General features: G+C 34.0%; 3 protein-coding genes across 9 annotated transcripts; 2 read left to right on the top strand and 1 right to left on the bottom strand.

Moving 5' to 3' along the window:
- LOC100306068 (uncharacterized) lies at window positions 1-3,187 on the bottom strand. Its single transcript, NM_001250112.2, is given in 7 exon segments — window positions 1-228; window positions 419-529; window positions 630-716; window positions 829-902; window positions 1,001-1,094; window positions 2,625-2,670; window positions 3,003-3,187. Coding segments are annotated over 7 exon segments (603 nt in total). The 5' UTR covers window positions 3,122-3,187; the 3' UTR covers window positions 1-156.
- Window positions 3,188-4,922: 1,735 nt separating this feature from the next.
- Window positions 4,923-8,489, top strand: LOC102668398 (DNA-directed RNA polymerase III subunit rpc3). Of its 4 annotated transcripts, none has more exons than XR_005890292.1 (7): window positions 4,923-5,151; window positions 5,219-5,372; window positions 5,592-5,710; window positions 5,794-5,875; window positions 6,940-7,023; window positions 7,120-7,156; window positions 8,243-8,489. XR_005890292.1 is itself a non-coding variant. In XM_006606046.4 (6 exons), the coding sequence occupies exons 1-5, from the start codon at window positions 5,083-5,085 to the stop codon at window positions 7,005-7,007; spliced, it is 492 nt and encodes a 163-aa protein (XP_006606109.1). In that variant the 5' UTR covers window positions 4,923-5,082; the 3' UTR covers window positions 7,008-7,023; window positions 7,120-7,543. The 4 variants fall into 4 exon arrangements, 1 of the variants encoding a protein (XP_006606109.1); XR_005890291.1 differs by having other exon boundaries at window positions 7,120-7,266; XR_005890293.1 differs by lacking the exon at window positions 8,243-8,489 and adding an exon at window positions 6,420-6,563 and having other exon boundaries at window positions 7,120-7,543.
- A 1,204-nt stretch (window positions 8,490-9,693) lies between these two features.
- On the top strand, window positions 9,694-18,353 carry LOC100789883 (DNA mismatch repair protein MSH3). Of its 4 annotated transcripts, XM_006606041.4 has the most exons (13): window positions 9,695-10,676; window positions 11,621-11,809; window positions 12,141-12,305; window positions 12,894-12,992; window positions 13,104-13,352; window positions 14,228-14,464; window positions 14,560-14,691; window positions 15,243-15,503; window positions 15,583-15,654; window positions 16,081-16,230; window positions 16,524-16,988; window positions 17,308-17,600; window positions 18,066-18,353. In XM_006606041.4, the coding sequence occupies exons 1-13, from the start codon at window positions 9,795-9,797 to the stop codon at window positions 18,082-18,084; spliced, it is 3,213 nt and encodes a 1,070-aa protein (XP_006606104.1). In that variant the 5' UTR covers window positions 9,695-9,794; the 3' UTR covers window positions 18,085-18,353. The 4 variants fall into 4 exon arrangements, with proteins under 4 accessions (XP_006606106.1, XP_006606107.1, XP_006606104.1 ...); XM_006606043.4 differs by lacking the exon at window positions 18,066-18,353 and having other exon boundaries at window positions 9,694-10,676; window positions 17,147-17,443; XM_006606044.4 differs by lacking the exon at window positions 18,066-18,353 and having other exon boundaries at window positions 9,694-10,676; window positions 17,144-17,443.

Genomic DNA, 18,353 nt, shown 5'->3' with positions numbered 1-18,353 from the left:
ATGAAATACAGACAAACCATGTCACAACATAACTACTCTACTCAGCAACTCACTTCAAAACTCAGTTTTCTAGCCAGTCTATGCAATGATAATTCCTAGTTACGAAAATTACAAATGAAAGTAGTAATTATCAGCATGTAAGCTTCAAATTTATGTTCAATTAGTGATCATTTTAAACTGGAATCTGGATAGCTGCTGAGGAATGGTGGATATAACTGGCCCGTATCTCTGCAAACAAACGATACTCAAATTTCATATGACATGGAATAAAAGTACAACATATATTGATTGACAGCTTCAGTTCATACACATGTTTTTCCATTAAACAATTACTGAAAACCAATTAACCATTTCAATTCTTCACATTATAAAGAGTTCATTACACAACCCAGTAAAAGAACCATATTAAGTGCCATACCTGAACATTGTCATAGAGTTCAAACAATGGAACAGCTAGTAGTTTTAAATTTTTGGGCACTGCAAAGTATTCCCTCTCAGATAAATGAACAAGGAAAAGCTTTTTGCACTCCTGCACACAAGATATTCAATGGTATTATTGTAAGCATGGACCAACTGACCAAGGAAGCCAGGAATGCAAGATATTTAATGGCATTGTCTTCACAAGTTACCTTGGGTTTTGTTATATGAGGAGGGCAGTATGGATACATTATGGTTTCAAAATTTGGCCTCCACCAGATTGCTACACACTCACCTATCTGCAGTTTTCCAAGGATACATGCAAATGACAACAATAAACACGCAGATAGTCACCAACTTCCAAATTTAACATGTCTCTCCAGAGTCCATACATCTAAAAAGTAATAATACCTGCCAGTCAGGCACAAGAGCTGGTGAATTAGCACCAAGCTTGCTAGTCAACTTTCTCTTCAAGCCCTCATTTTCTGTAAACATCATATAACCCCACAAAAATGTACATTAAGATAATCACGAGCTGCTATTTTCAGACTATTATATTCAGAAAAAATAAGCAAGATCTTACCATTCTCTCCTGGTTTGAGACGACCACCTGGGAGTTTGCAGAATGTGTTTCCAATTTGCAGAAGAAGTATATGAGGATGATTGTGCTCTTGTACCTGCAAATTTAAAATCATAAAGATGAGATAGGAAAATGAGCAGAATCTTGAAGGGAATTAGATAGTCTTTCTCTATGAAAGTAGTGCCATAGATGAGAATTAACAAGAACACAGTGAGAAACCAATATAGGTATAAGTAATTGAAAAAGTAAAAATGTAAGTGACCTAAATGAGTTTAGAGCAGAATTGATCAGATGTATGTAGAGGGGGTCCCACCAAAAATGGGATCCATCCCCCCCCCCCCCCTCTCTTAGAGGGGCCCTTCTAGTCCCTTTGTCAAATTTGATTCTATTTATTAGGTGAGAGGGGATGTCTCCATGACTATACCTCACAAGTCATGACCACCAGGTCGAAAGTTAACAATCTTATTGTCACACCCTCATACTGTGCAACACAATACATAAGGCTCTCACCATTATGAGATTTGTAGATGGTCAGATGTAAACAGTATTACCACTATCCAATCTAAATATAGAATTTCAGATGCCCATGATTGGATACTTGTCAATTATTTATTACTGACAAAAACAGCAACAAAGATTAGTCCCCATATTCTATAGTAAATGTACGTTCTATTACATGCAATTATCAAGAGATGCCTTATCAGGTGTCTAAGTTTAAATATTTGGGATCAATACTACGAAATGATGGAGAAATTAATGAGGATGTCATGCATAGGATACAATGAGATGACTAAAATGGAGAAATGCATCGGGGGTTATTTGTGTGATAACAGAGTAACTAATAACTACCAAACTTAAAGGCAAGTTTTATCATAGTACTATACCTTTGGCTATACTCTATGGTAGTGAATGTTGGTCTTTAAAGGGACAACAAGAGAAAAGGTCAAGGTAGTAGGAATGAGAATGTTAAGATGCATGGTGACCATATATAAGAAAATACAGGATACGAAATGATTGTATATAGAGGAAAGATTGGTGTAGCACCAATTGAGGAAAACATAATGGAGAATCAACTAAGGTGGTTTGGACATGCACAAAGAAAGCCCCAGGAGGTACCAATGAGAAGAGTAGATTGTAGGGTTTTTAGTCCTATGAAGAGAAGGAGAGAAAGGCTAAGGACATTGGAGAAAGTGGTCAAGAGGGATTTCGTGGTAAATAACATTGCTGAAACTTTGGTCTTTTAACTGAACTGAATGGTCAGTAACATTGTTGTTGTTGTCATACCAAATTTACCTAATTACCTCACTGTGTACTTTAATGGGTTACTCTAAGAATTTGACTCAAGTAAAGACATCCCTTGATGCAATTTTATAGATCTAGTCAACTAGGTTCAATAATATTAAAGTTGCATGGGGGAAGTAGATCAATAAACAATGCAACATAGACCATGATAAAATCAAACATGTATCATCATCTATCACCAATCATTCAATTCAGCTAATTAACGCAACCAAATATTGGCATACTAATCTTATAATTTCACCAACTTATTGAAATCAATTAATCCAATTCACAATTATAATTAAAAAAAAAAAGAGTAAAGAAAGAGAGAAATCACTTAACATACCAGTAAAATTCCTTCCACACTGGTCCTCATTCCCTCCTTCATATAGCTGAAACAAAGGAAACAATCATATTTCAGAACCGTTTGGGCATTTAACTAATTCGAGTAGCACACAGGACAAGGAACGAGTAAAATGAGTATATAAGAGGAAGAGCAGTCCTAAGTTTCATTTTCATTTTTCGATCAGAAGAAAACTCTTGATTTCAAAACCATGTCATGTCTCCAAGAAAATTAAAGTATTCAAATAACTAACTACGAGAAAATCTAATTAAGAAGGTGTAGTTTGCAAGAGAAAAAAGTACGGGGGGAGGGGAGGGGGGGGGGGGGGTGTTCTAGTCTAGGGTTTGGAAAAGAAGAAGAAAGAGGAGATTGGATACGTACTTGACTTTCATGCGAGCGAGACGATCCGCGACGGAGGTATCCTTCTCCATCTTGGGCTCCTTCGTGCCGAACGTGTAGCTCGACAACGGGTACGTATTCACAACCTGCGACGACACCATTTTCTCTTCTCAAGTACCTCAACACAACACAACACCAGAGCCAAAGAGAGTGTGAATTTGTATTCTGGAAATTCGTATGACTGATTGATTAGGTCTGTTATGTTGTTTCAATTTCAATGCCCGTCTCTCATACTGGCGCTGCCACTGCTAGATCTCAACCATGCTGGATCATGGGCCGCTGGCCCGCTCCTATTTCATAACTTCTTTTCTTTTTTTAAATAAATAAATAAATAAAAACTTAAAGGTTATTTGTTTCACCATTTTTATCTTTAGTTCCTATTTTTTTAGTTTTTATAATTTAAATTTAATTTTTTTTAGTTTATATAGTTTAAAAGTATTTTTTTAATCTCTACGGTTTAAAAGTGTTTTTTTAATTTATATAATTTATATTTTAATTCTTTTTTAATCCTATAGTTTGATAATGATATTTTTAGTTCTTATAATTTGTATTTTAATTACATTTTAGTCTTTATTATAAAAAATATATAAAAATAATTAATTATAAATTAATTATAAATGATTAATTATTTTTTAATTATAAATTTTCTTGCGATAAATTAATTTTAAATTATTTGTTAATATTTTTGTAGTTAATTATAATTGATAATATTACTTATATTTTGATAATAAGAACTAAAAGAGAATTAAAATATAAAGTATAGAAACTAAAAATATCACTTTCAAACTATAAGAATTAAAAAAAATTAAAATAAAAATTATAAGAACTAAAAAAATTACTTTCAAACTACATGGACTAAAAAAAAAATTAAGATATAAATCATAGACTAAAAAAACTACTTTCAAATTACATAGACTAAAAAGAAAATATAAAATTATAGAAACTAAATTAATAATTTAACCAAATCTTAAATCAAAACGTGTAAGTTTTTTGACAAAACGAAACAAGCTTCTTATCAAGACTATAAGAGTGGTGAAATATGGACTAATGTCAACGTTGACACTCACTATGAAACTTTGAGTCAAACATCTTTTAAGAATAAAATTGAGAAAATTTAAATTAACATCAAAACAAACAATATCTGGAATTACTCTAATCTAAGTAGTATATTTCATGTTAGAACAGAAATCAATTTCCAAGTTTGGATTTTATTAAAAAAAATTATGTGATCTCATATTCTTAAACAGGCCATTAAATAAGAATAAAATTATTAATTTTTATGGACAATCAAATATATAAAAATTTTAAACAACATATTTATTTTAAAATTTCAAGCAAGCGATTTATTTAAAAATTAAATCAATTCCACTACTTAGTTTTAAATAAAAGCATTTTTAAGGATTAAGTAACTTTTCCCGAATTGAATATTTAATTTTATTTTTATTTATGATTTTATTCTTTTCAAATACTATTACTTGAATTTATTTTGAACTCGTATTTTAGCGTGCATAACACAAGAAAAATGTTTATTTTTATATGATTAAAATTCATAATAAATAAATATATTTTAATCTATAAATTGTATTTTGTATTTACAATGATTAATATAAAATTTTAATATAAAATTGTTTTTCACTATTGATAACTTCTTTTAAAAAATGATTGAAATTCAATTTTGAAATATAAATAAAAGGGTATATAGAAAATGAAAAATATTAAAGAAAATTAAGTATATAAATAAATACAGTTAAAAAGAGAATAATTTGATTTTTTTTCAAAAAGAATAACTTTTTTTTGACAAAAATAATTTGATTTCTAAGCATAGTATTTCCAAGTATACACCTTGAAACAAACCTTCCAAAATGTGGAAATACAAATTAAAAAAAAAATAATCAGACGACAACAATCGAACCTGCGATCACTACATGAAAACCCATTCAGTTAACCACGAAGTTATAGAAACTGCAATAAGATTATTTGTCACTGCAAATAACACAACTATAAAATCCCTAAGCCTCTTCTTCCCGCGCCTTTCTCCTTCGCCGTTTTCTGTTAGAAGAAAATGGTTACAGAGCACGGCATCAAATTCGGCGTCCACCTGATCACCAAGCACTTCGGCAAGATCGTTGCTGTATGTAACTCTTAATCTTCTCGGATTTTATTGGCATTCAATTCATTAACGTTGAATTTTTGTGCAGAAAGTATGCGAAAAGCTATTTAGCCATGGACCTCTCACTTTGGATCAGTTGGTTCGCTACACTGACTTTACTAAGGACCAAGTCAGAAACTCCCTACTTGTCTTAGTTCAACACAATTGTGCCCAAGCATTTGTTTCTGCTCCTCAAGATGATGGTAACATACATAGCCCTATTATTTTCTCTATTATTGTTATCTACATGCAACAAACATGTTGCAGTAAAATAAAATTAATAAAAAAACGAATTCCTAACTTTAGTGATTTTGATGCCGTGTCTTGATTTCATAAATTCATGTAATGTAATGCAATGAAATACTGCTCCATTAGTGGGTAAAGTGACACGATGATGATGTTCTGAATAAATATAAATGCAGATGATGATGCAGACAGACTGAGAGTTAGAACTCAGTACCTGGTGTTGTTTGATAACATAATCCATCGGCTGAGGTTTCCCAAATTCTTGGACATTGTGTCGCGGAAGCTTGATGAAGAAGTCAGCTTGATCCTTATTATGTTTCTTTGAAGCTTTTTGACTGTGGCTTGAAATGCTGAAACTATTTTCCACTTGTTTTGCAGTGTGTGAAGCTGCTTGTCGGATTGCTTCGTGATGGTAGGCTTACCCTCAAACAAATGGTTGACAGAGAAAGCCAAGGAAAAGGCAAGTGTTTTGTGATGCATGTAATAGTTTGAGCACGGTTTTGCTTATATTAATTGATTTAATTCTTAAAAAAGGTTTGTTTTACACAAATTAAGAGTTGTGTAACCTACTGACTAAATCATATGTGGTTTAATCATAATCCTTTTGGTGAATCAGATGAGTGAACTGTAGATGACTTTTGAAACTATGAAAACAAAGAGTATCTTTGGAGTGGGTCAAGGTACATGTACTAGGAGTGTGGTTCTCTTCGGGTTGAGTTATAGGAATGGTACATCATTCACAACTTAACATAAGGAAAGGGTTTAGTTGGTTTGCAATTGGAGGTAATGATACTGACAAAGAATTATAAGTCTTTCTAAATTTCGTTATAGGGAGATATAGTACTAGACCTATAGTTGAACAGTATATTCAATTTAATCAAACATATACTTGGTTCTGAATAATATGTTGAAAGTACTGTATTTAAAACATGGTTGAGCTCAACTATATGTCTCAAAGTCATGAATCCTTTCAAATTATTCAATCTCAAACCATGTACTTTCAGAAAATGCTGTGCCTACAAAGTTGTACGAGAGACACTCTGTAAACTTTTGATGGCTCGACTTGTTGAACCCCTGCCCCTGAGCCAGTTGTTTCTATCTCATTTAAGAAAACTACTACTAGGAAGCCGGGTGCTAAGTCTGCCAAGGTAATTAATTGTTCACTCAGGTCAAATTTCTTTAGGTAGTTGAGTTATCTTTGAATAATGATTTGGGGTAAGAGGCATTTGGTGTCTATTTAGTGTAAAGCACATGAGCTTTCTAATGGAGTTTCACTAACATTCAGATAACCAGTAATCTAAGATGCAAAAGCTGTTAGATTAGGATGTCTAATAACTTGGTCCACATTGACAGTCCTCCATGATGCTTCACATGTGCCAAAATCCAATAAAAGAGATTGCTAAACTGATATATTTCAATGATTACATATTCCTCCATTCTTGTAAAACTAAGAATAAAGGAAGTCAATGGACTCAAATTCTGTATTAATTTTATGACCTTTAAGTGCTTCTCTTTTATTTGTAGATAGCAGCATCTACACTGGTAGAGAAAAGGAAAGCTTCAAAGTTTCTAAAAGAGTTATGGAAGGATAACTACTTGCATAAGAAGGTTGAGCAATCTTTTCAATATTTACAGGCACTTTAGAAATCAGTTGATATTTGTGTCTTGATATTTAATCTTTCCACAACTTAATTGTCCTTGCAGACAGTACCTGTGACGGGAGGCAGGCCATCAAATATTTGTATGTGGAAAGTTAATAAGCCTCTGCTTTGGAAATATGTACTGGACGAGATGTACCATGCTGCCTTAAATTTGAGCCTAAGAATGACTTAGATAGAAAAGAATGAAGAGGTTATTAATATGTTTATGAATTGGCCTCCGCCAAATAAGAATAGATTTACAAGATTAGCTTATAATATCTTAAGCATGTGTTGGTTGTTGTGCAAACCTCAATGTGGCAAGGGCGAGAAGGAAGGATGTGAATGTGGTTCCGCATCCTCCATGGGGTTTTATATTTATATTGATTTGCCCTTATCATTGTATTTTTGTTGGTCTTTAATATCTTGCAATATTGAAAAATGTAGAATTTCAAGTCAAAAGATAAAGTACATGCATATTGAAAATTGAATTTTTATCACTAAGGGTGACTTAAATCTAAAGTGGAAGATTGTATTTTATTAAATGAACTTCAGTCCAATGGATGTATTGGAAGTTGTTTTTGTTTCAACTTTCAAGATACCTTATTTATTATAGTTGGTGACAATCTTTACTATAAATAGAGAAGAAAATTAGTGGAAAAATACAACACATGAGGAGAGAGTGTGTGAGAAGAGAGATTGTGAAACAAAGTCACTTTGTTGAAAGAAAATTGTCTTTATGTGAGAGTGTTATTATTTCTTGTAACCATTGAGTGGGGTATTCAGATTTGTAGAGTGATAAAGTATTTGGGGTGGATTACAATCTTGTAATATTTTTGCGATAGTGAAATACTTTGAATCGGTTCCATGGATGTAGACAAGAGGTGCCGAATTACGTTTGTTATTATTTTTCCTATGGCATAATTTTTGTTGTGTTCTCACGATTCTTTATGGGTGAGTAATTTTATTTGTGAGAGCGTTAATTACTCAACCGGTAAGAATTGATAAAAAGCTACATTCAAGTTCTATTATGGAAAAAAAAATGCTGAATTGGTATTTGGTGGTAATGTGGCATGTTGTACAGCAAACGGTGCTTCACATTTATTTCAATATATTAATTGCATTTCCTGCCTTGAGTTTCATTATCTGTAGACTGGTTCATACTAAAATGTTATTGCTATTTGTTTCAGCTTCTAAATGTTCCCAAAGACACTTAAAGAGCCAAGGCCACTGCAGAAGACACACAAACGGCAACGCAATGTCTGGTGGCTCCTAGGATCATCATTGATGAAATTCGATGATGCTCTGATGCTTTTCCATGACTTCTGAATATAGTTGATTACGTTTTTATTCTTAGATGTAGAATTGAAAAATAATTATTTTGTAATTTAAAATATTATTGTATGACTTTATTTAGAGGTGGCAAAATGTTCCATATATCACTCTCTGGTATAATGCATTCATATTCCCAATTGTCTATGTTATGTATCAGCTTCGTTATTTTTTGCCAATACCAATATCACTCTCTGGTGTGGCCTATGAGCATCAATTACCCGGATTGTGCATTTGTGCTTGTTGCTAATGGTGGAGAATTGAGGATATAATGGTTTACAACAGATTGGTCGTGAAATAAATTGGAATTTTTAATTTACAAAAAATAGTTAATAATATTCAATTAGTGACACGTTAAGATTGATTAAGATCATGAACAAAGTGGTATGAAATTATTTAATAATTTCTCATTATTGAGGAATTCCCATGCTATGTGTCTATTTTTATGAGATATTTCACATAAGTTTAGTTTGATTTTTTTTTTCTACTTAAAAACTACTTATAAGTTAAAGCTGAAAATTAGAACTAAGAAATAAATAGTTGTTTGTCGACTTTTATTATTTTTAGCTAAAAAATTCCTTTTAAACTAAAAATTGTTTAGTAAGAAAAATTAAAAGTTTATAATTTTATTCAAAACTAGTTATCTTGTCCAGTGAAAAATATTAAAAAAAAGGTTTTTAAAATTATTTTTTGTTTTGTGATGATTTTTAATCTATTCTATTAAAATTATCAACGGTGTTTACTTTAAATTGATGAAAGGATTATTTGATCTCATTTTAAAAATATAAAAGTAAAATTAATTTTTGTAAGAGATAAAGGATGAAACTAAAAATAAAAGATTAAATGTGAAATATAGGGAGAAAAAAATGCAAACACTCAAATTTTATTTTCTCAAAGCGTTACTAAGTTAGTATCAATAATACTTAACAAGATTTAATTGATCGAGACTCTATTTTATAAAATTGACTAAAAAGTTAACTGAAAGTTAAAAAAATTAATTAATAGTTCAAATCTGAAAAATTAACTTAATAAATTATAAATATTTAATAAAATTAATGGTTAAAATGACTGAAAAATATAAAATAATATAAAAATAATAAAATCATAATTTATTTTAAAAAAATAAAATAAATGTATCAAAAATAAAAATTAAAAAAAAATACTAATTAATATTTTAAAAAAGTTGGTGAAAAATACTAATTCAAATAACATTCTAAAAAATCTTAAAAATTACTAAAAAAAAATATTTAACTGAAATTATTTTTTTTAATCGAATTATCCTTATCCTTCATAATTGCGTGACTTATCGTGAAAGAAAGTTAGTAACAGCGACAGTGAAGTGAGCGATAGAAATCGTTGGGCGACGAAAGAGACAAGAAGATCGCGCGGAATTCCCAGGTGCGGTACTCAATGGGAAAGCAAAAGCAACAAGTGATTTCCCGCTTCTTCGCTCCCAAACCCAAATCCCCTCCTCCTCCTCCTCCTCCTCCTCCTAAAATCTCCGCCACCGTCACTTTCTCCCCCGCCAAACGCCGCCTTACTTCCAACTTCACCACCTCTCGCAAACACCCCAAACTCTCCCCCCACACCCAAAACCCCGTTCCCCCTTCACTCCACCAACGCTTCCTCCAGAAGCTTCTCGAACCTTCCACCCCTCAACAACACCCCGCTTCCTCTTCCAAACCCCCAACCTACACTCCCCTCGAACAGCAAGTCCTTGACCTCAAAGCCAAACACCCCGACGTCCTCCTCATGGTGGAGGTCGGTTACAAGTACCGTTTCTTCGGCCAAGACGCCGAACACGCCTCCAGAGTCTTGGGCATTTACGCACACATGGACCACAACTTCTTAACCGCTAGCATACCAACTTTTCGGCTAAATGTCCACGTCAGGAGGCTCGTCACTGCCGGCTACAAGGTCGGCGTTGTCAAGCAGACCGAGACCGCCGCCATCAAGGCTCACGGCTCCAACCGCTCCGCCCCCTTCGAGCGCGGCCTGTCCGCGCTCTACACCAAGGCCACGCTCGAGGCCGCGCCGGACTTGGGGGGAGCGGAGGATGGGTGCGGCGGAGAGAGCAATTACTTGCTCTGTGTTGTGGAGAAGAGTGTTTTGGATGAGAAGGGTGGTGTTGATGCGAGGATTGGGATTGTTGCTGTGGAGATTTCGACCGGGGATGTTGTTTTTGGGGAATTTTGTGATGGTTTTCTGAGGAGTGCGCTTGAGGCTGTTGTTCTGAACTTGTCTCCGGCTGAGTTGCTTCTCGGTGACCCTCTTTCGAAGCAAACGGAGAAGGTAGTTTTAAATGAAGTACTGAGTCGGCTCTTATTTCAAGAGTTTTGTTATTGGTTCATTGTGTTGTGCAATGGAACTTCAGGATGTAGTTGCTTGCTGCTGCACTTTATTTGACATGGTTTTCAGTGATGGAATGTTGATGCTTCATGCTGCCATGGATGATACATGGAGCATGCAGGATTTAGTTTGAACTTTGAAGTCAGGTTTCAAGGTAGCTTCTTTCTTGGCCTGACTTCAAGGCTTGCTTGTTGGAAGAGGTAGCAATGTACAGTCAGTATACTGTTTGTTAACATTGTGCTTCATGATGAGTTGATGACTGATGAGGCATTTAAAATTGGAATCATTTTGATAACTAATTTCGTTTTATTTTAATAAAACATTTCATGTGTTGATGTTTGGTGGAATAAGCAAAATATTCATAGGCAAGGGTGTGTATTATAAAGGGAAAGTATAGAAAGCACTTGATTTACCTATAGTTGTAATTTACATTTCAAGTTCCAACATGGGAGATGGTTAGGCAATAGAAATCCCTTATCTTAATTCAGATATTTGGTGTGACAATCTGATTTGGATTCTTGTTAAATACAATGAATGGAATTTTGGATTTTCTGAATAGAGGATTAAATTTACCACTTACCAGTATTGGATGTTTTGATCTGAACAACCTATAAATACAATTTACTGCATTAGTGTTTCCATTGGGGAAGGTGTGAATTAATCCAGACTACTTAGTTGAGTTAATACTCAAATATGGGTCCTTCGTAGTGTAAAATAAATCATCAATTTAGGGATGAATTAGTTGAGTCAATGTGGGTCCTTCATAGTGTAAAATAAATCCAGACTACATGTTCTAATTGATTACTAGATGAATTACTATAATAAGCTACTTAGAAAATTTCTACCACCCTTAGACCCAATTATGTGATTGGGTGTTCTGTTATTAGTTATTGCTGGATTTTGCTGGACCTGCCTCAAATGTTCGTGTGGAGCGTTTTTCACGAGATTGCTTCATTGATGGGGGTGCTCTTGCTGAAGTTATGACCTTGTACGAGAACATGCACATAGACAGTCCATCAGATTCAATACAAAGCAATGATTTGACTGAGAACAGAAGTCAGAAGTTAATAATCAAGGTATCAAATAATGATATATATATATTCTTGTAGCAGGCTTTTGAAATTCTTAAAATCAAAATTTCTTGTTAGTTTTAATATGCATTTTTCTCTTAGTCAACATTTATCTTGTGACTATTGACCATGTCATCATAATCTGTTATCATTGTTTATGACAAATATGACCAATTGCTACATTTTCATATACCTCTCTTTTCTATTAACTCTGTTTAATTTTTTATTTCCCAGATCATGTGCTTATAATTTTAATTCTACTGCACCGATGATAGCTTTACATTTATTGTTACTCATAACTAGTTCTGTTTTCATCTCTACTCTTTTTATTATAAAGGAGGTGATGAACATGCCAGATTTGGCTGTCCAAGCTTTGGCCTTAACTATTCGTCATTTAAAGGAATTTGGTTTTGAAAGAATTCTGTGTTCGGGAGCTTCTATTAGGCCTTTCTCAAGCAATACGGAAATGACCCTCTCAGCCAATGCACTTCAACAACTGGAGGTAATTATAAACTTTGCATTTCTAGAGAATGTTTAGTAAGGACTGGAGCATATTTTATGCTTCCATGTTGCATGCTTTAATTTTTCTATTTGTTTCAAAGCATGGCAATCACAAACTGTGCTTATGTGTAGATTAAACATAAATATTCAGTACAAACTAATCAGTATTGCTCCATTATCTCAGGGTCATGACAATCTCAGTTAGTAATCAATCTTGTAAACGTACACTTCGACTACTGTTTCCTTTTAGTACTGCTGTGGTACATGGATAAACTTGTACTATTAATAAAATCTTATCAAACCAAAACCTAAACTGCCATTTCTTTCTTTGGTTTGGGTATTTGTTCCAATAGATTCATATAAAGGTTCCTGGCCTTTTACTGGCCAGTTGCTTCTGGCCACAATATGAATTAGCTGTATTCTTTTACAATGGGTCATAAGATGATGAATGATTCCATACTTGTGTTCTACTTGTGAAATTTATTCGGTACCTGTGTTCTTCTATAAGCTAGAAGTGTTTTTTCCCCCACATACCAGCTTCATATTCCCATCAGTTCTTACTGCTGATGAATGCTTAATATATTTTCAGGTTTTAAAAAATAACAGTGATGGATCTGAAATCGGTTCTTTGCTGCAAATTATGAATCGTACTCTTACTATATTTGGCTCCAGGCTTCTTAGGCATTGGGTATGAGGTGCTTCCATTCCTCATACAACCATTGAATGTTGAATTCTCAACCGCCTTTTCTTTATCAGCCAAAGAAGACCCCTCTTTAATTGTTGTTTTTGCATGATACAGGTATCTCACCCATTGTGTGATCAAACCTTAATTTCTGCTCGTCTTCATGCTGTATCTGAAATTGCACAGTCCATGGGATCTTGTAATAGTGTGAAGAATCTTGTACGTGTTGAGGAAGATCCTGACGTAGCAATTGTGCAACCTGAGTTAGCATACACACTTTCACTGGTTTTGACAACTCTTGGCCGAGCACCTGATATACAACGTGGAATTACTAGAATTTTCCATTGCACTGCTACCCCATCTGAGGTGATAAATGGTTTCTTGTTGGCCTGTTTTTGTATTTCACATTTTCACTATATTTTGTTTCCCAATTGATTGTCTTCATCTTCCTTGAATTTCTTTCCGCACATGAGCTTTATATGAGATATGGAGACAGAAAGAGAGCTGATCTGAGTCTACAAGATTCTGTTGATTACTTAATGACCAGATTGTTTGCTTGGGCATTGCAAGATTTAACTGTTCTGATTTGAGTCTGTTCCATTTTTAATTTAAGAACAATAGGCATGCTAAGAATCTGTTGTGGATTCTACAATACATGCTTTGAGGCTTTGAGTGGGAGCAGCCAAGGATAAGGCTGGATTTCAAAAGCCATACAAAATGTAGAAGGCTACAAGTGTGTTTCCAACTGTAACAGTATTGTGACTTAGATGAGGCCGGGGCCTAAAATATGAGCATTTCTTTAATCAAAACTAAGATATAAGGAATATATGAGGAGCATACCAATTTGTTTTACAAACACTAGCTTCTATCTTTAGAACTTGAGCATTTAAAGTTTGTATCCATGGTATAGTTGATAAAGAGGTCTTTACACGAATACATGATCCTTGAGAAAGATTGAGACTGTTTTTAAGATGTATGGATTTTTCAGGTTTAAGAAAGTGATAAACTGTAATGAAATTAATATTTTTTTCATGAAGTTGGTCTCATTGTTTGATAACTATTGAGTTTCAGTGCAGTGCTAGGAAATGGTTGAGAATGTTTGTATTACTACTACTGAATAATTATAGGCATTTGTATTCTTCTTTTATCATATTTGATGGGTAGAAATTGATTCTGAAGAATTTTAATTGACCAGAAAGCTGCTAGGTATTGATTGCTTGAATCTTTTTGTCTATATACAGTTTGTTGCAGTAATTCAAGCTATTTTGTCTGCTGGAAAACAGCTTCAACAACTTAACATAGGAGAGGGGAATAATAACACATTGCGCCCTAATCTGTTAAAAAAGTTAATTTTGACTGCTTCCTCTGACAGTGTTATTGGAAATGCTGCAAAAATGTTGTCATCTTTAAACATAGACTCTGCTGATCTAGGAGATCTAACAAAATTGATTATTGCATCTGAGGGACAATTCCCAGAGGTTTGCCAATGTCTTTTGCGTGAAAAAAAATTATATTTTACAATTTCCTTCTTTATACTTTTATCTTGAACCATATTGATTTTATTACTGTGTAGGTCATTAGAGCTCGGGAGGCTTTCAAGCTGGCAGTGGAACAACTAGATTCAATGATTGACTTCTATCGCAAACAGCTTGGAATGAAAAATTTGGAATTCATTAGTATTTCTGGAACAACCCATTTGATTGAGGTAGTCTAATTAGAAGGAAAATCCTTAATATTTAAGCATTGCAGATGCTGGACATTTTGGTTACAAAATTCCATTTGGTATTCCAGTTCTTGTTACTTTCTCATTTTTTGATTGCTGCCTTATTGGCATCTGATTTTTCTAATTGATCTGAACTATTTTCTCTTATTACTATGTAGTGATATGTGCTCCAAATTTGTTTTCTTAATTCTTAAATTGATAAACTGAAGGAGTGATTTTAACCTAAAAAAAAGTATGGTCATGGTTCTCTTTCTCCTACCCCACTAGCACCCCTCAAAAAAGGGTATAAGATAATAAGACCCTTTTCTTGGCTTCTCTTCTTAAGGAAGACAAACCAAACATATTTTAAGCTCTTAAAATAAATACTACCATTTGTTTCTTATATAAAGTAATAAAGGTGGTAATTACAATTTTCCATTTCTTGTTTATGAGCAAGATCTCTAGTTTAAATTGAGTTCAAAAGTATGTTTGCATAGAGTTATTGCTTGGTTGTGAACAAGTTTTGATTGTCATTTATTTTATTTCGGCTGCAGTTATCAACTGATGTAAAGGTTCCTTCAAACTGGGTCAAGGTAAATAGCACAAAGAAAACAATTCGGTATCACCCTCCTGAAGTATTGACAACATTAGACAAGTTATCATTAGCAAAAGAGGAGCTCACTGTTGCCTGCCGAGCTGCCTGGAATAACTTTCTTACGGACTTCAGTAAACACTATGCTGAGTTCCAAGCTGCTGTTCAAGCACTAGCTGCTTTAGATTGTCTGCATTCACTTGCCATTCTTTCAAGAAATAAGGTTTGTTCTTAAAGGAATTTTCAACTGCCTTCAAATGTTTCTCGCATTTTGTAATATAATTCTCTATTTTCTGTGATAGGGTTATGTTTGCCCAGTGTTTGTAGATGATCATGAGCCTGTTCAGATACAGATTTCTTCTGGTAGACATCCGGTATGAATTCAATGGCTTGAACTTTCGTATGAAATTCCTCACCTAGTGTGATAAGGCTTTTGTTGGTTGTACTTTTGTACAAAAGTAACATTAATGTTTTCTTGAATCCATTTGAGTTGCAAATACTTGCCTGTCATATTTGTGGTTTTACTGGTTTGTGTATTTAGTATACGCCATCATGTGCATTTTTTTCCCTTCAAATTGGTTCTTGGATGACTTAGGCATTGGCTTGTGCATCAGAAGAATTGTTTGACGGTTGCAAATGTAGTTAAAATGACTTTTGCAACTTTATCCAGTGTACAGAACCTGAATACTCTACCCTCAACTTTTGGGGTTGCTATACTTTTGACTTTGACTCAGTTGATTCAAGTTCCTCGTTGTTGATTGGTAACCGGAGGCTTATTATTGTAAGTCATTTCTTACCAGGTTTTGGAGACTACCTTACAAGACAATTTTGTCCCAAATGATACAAACATGCATGCAGATGGAGAGTACTGTCAGATTGTTACTGGACCCAATATGGGGGGAAAAAGTTGTTATATTCGCCAGGTGGCTCTGATTGTTATAATGGCTCAGGTAGAATCAATGCAGTGTGTGCTATATTTCTGCCGTTAATTTATCAACTTGTTGAGGTTCTGCAGTAAAGCATATGCTTTACTTTGTAAATACTGAAAGCCAATTATCTTTTCTGTAAAAGGTTCTGATATATCATGTCTTGAAATTGAGTTAGCTTTTTGTTTCAAATTTTCTATATTCTCAGCTCAAGTTGTTGAACTATTTCCCCCTCTAAAAATTTAACCTACTGCTTTTCTTTGACAACCTTGTCCCTTCCACCTGTTGCTTTATTGAAATATCTCTGATCTCTTTAGGTTGGTTCCTTTGTACCAGCATCATCAGCAAAATTGCATGTCCTGGATAGGATCTACACCCGGATGGGTGCATCTGACAGTATTCAGCTAGGGAGAAGCACCTTCCTAGAAGAACTAAGTGAGACTTCGCATATACTCAATAGTTGCACAGAACATTCACTGGTTATCATTGATGAGCTTGGGAGAGGTACAAGTACACATGATGGTATGGCCATTGCTCATGCGACATTGCATTATCTTCTGAAGCAAAAAAGAAGCATGGTCCTCTTTGTCACTCACTATCCCAAGATTGCCAGCCTGGCAACTGAATTTCCTGGCTCTGTGGCAGCATATCACGTGTCACATCTGATCTCACATGATGCAAGTAAAAATTCCAACTTGGATCATGATGTCACTTACCTATACAAGCTAGTACCTGGTGTTTCAGAGAGGAGTTTTGGATTTAAGGTTGCCCAGCTTGCACAGGTAATAAATTCATGAAATTATATATTACTATTTCACACCTGTAAAAAAATTTATATATATATATATATATATATTATTAGTGCACTGCTTCCAGAGCAATTGGTTGATTTTGTTTTAGTGGATAATGAATATGTGACGCCTAAATCTTCCTCCAGTAGAGCTAGTTCATTCATTCCAGACTAACATTAGGGCTTGGAATTGGAAATTTGGGGATTGCCTTAGCATCTGAGCTTGACAGCTGAGTTCTCTATTGATTATATTGTTGAAATTTCTTATATTGAATTTCACTTAAGACAGTTGTAAACATCATGCTTTTCAGTTACCATCTCATTGCATCAGTCGAGCTATTGTCATGGCTTCTAAATTAGAAGCACTAGTAAACAGTAGAATACATGGTAGATCAACAAAGGAGCTATTATTGGACACGCTGGTGATTGGTCAAGAAAAAGAACAGCTTATGGCTCAATCACTTGATCGTCCACATAAAGAGTTTGATATGGCTTACAAAGATTTCTATTTAAACTTAAAAGCTGCAACAGAAGATGATGACTGGGCAAAAAGCTTTCATCTATTGGAACATGCCAGAAGCATTGCAAAGAAATTAATTGGCAGGTGAGGTACCTTGTCTTTATTTTTCCATTATTTTAAAGAAGAATGAATATTGTTATCTAATTTTTATCTCATTACTACCCCTTTAAGAAAAGGAGAGCATGCATGCTGACAAGATTATCAGTTTAGACCTTTGACTCAATTTTCTCTTGCCATATATTATCTATATAATGGAATTATAAGGTTAACTTGGTGGTGAAGAAAGAAGAGATGGTGTGAGAAGTCGTGGGTTCAAGTCTTTCCACTAACAAAAAAATTAACAACTAACATTTGTCGATAAAAAAAACATATTATCAATATAATATATTTACCATTAGAATAGTTGTATTAGCTACATATATGAGGATGTAACAAAGAAACTTTGGTAATTATGTTTGGAGGGATTAGCTAACTGATTTGTTGTGGTTGATAGGAGTTACTTCTAAATTTTCATCACAAATATAATGAAGTTTGCTTGTGTATTAACAGATCAATGCAGTATGTGTAAGTGAGGATTACATGCAGAAGCAGGGTTCGGGTCTTCTCCAGCGTTGTAGGATGTAGATAAATATTTTGCTTAAAAATTTTGCTGATTAGTTTAAGTTAAACCTTCCAATTTTTTGCTTTACCTGCTTCCTGCCTCGTTTATATTTTTTTAATTTCGGTTACGCTTGGGAATAGATTTTAATTTCCGCCATGTATGTTGATGTCCTAATTTGAGCCAACGGATGTAAAATCAATGTTGACACCATAAATTCTATGTTACATCCTTTGAAA

The sequence above is a fragment of the Glycine max genome, chromosome 20 (assembly GCF_000004515.6).
Source record: "Glycine max cultivar Williams 82 chromosome 20, Glycine_max_v4.0, whole genome shotgun sequence".
Taxonomy (NCBI): Eukaryota; Viridiplantae; Streptophyta; class Magnoliopsida; order Fabales; family Fabaceae; genus Glycine; species Glycine max.
The sequence above is the reverse complement of the archived record's forward strand: the minus strand, read 5'-3'. Positions and strand labels throughout refer to the sequence as shown.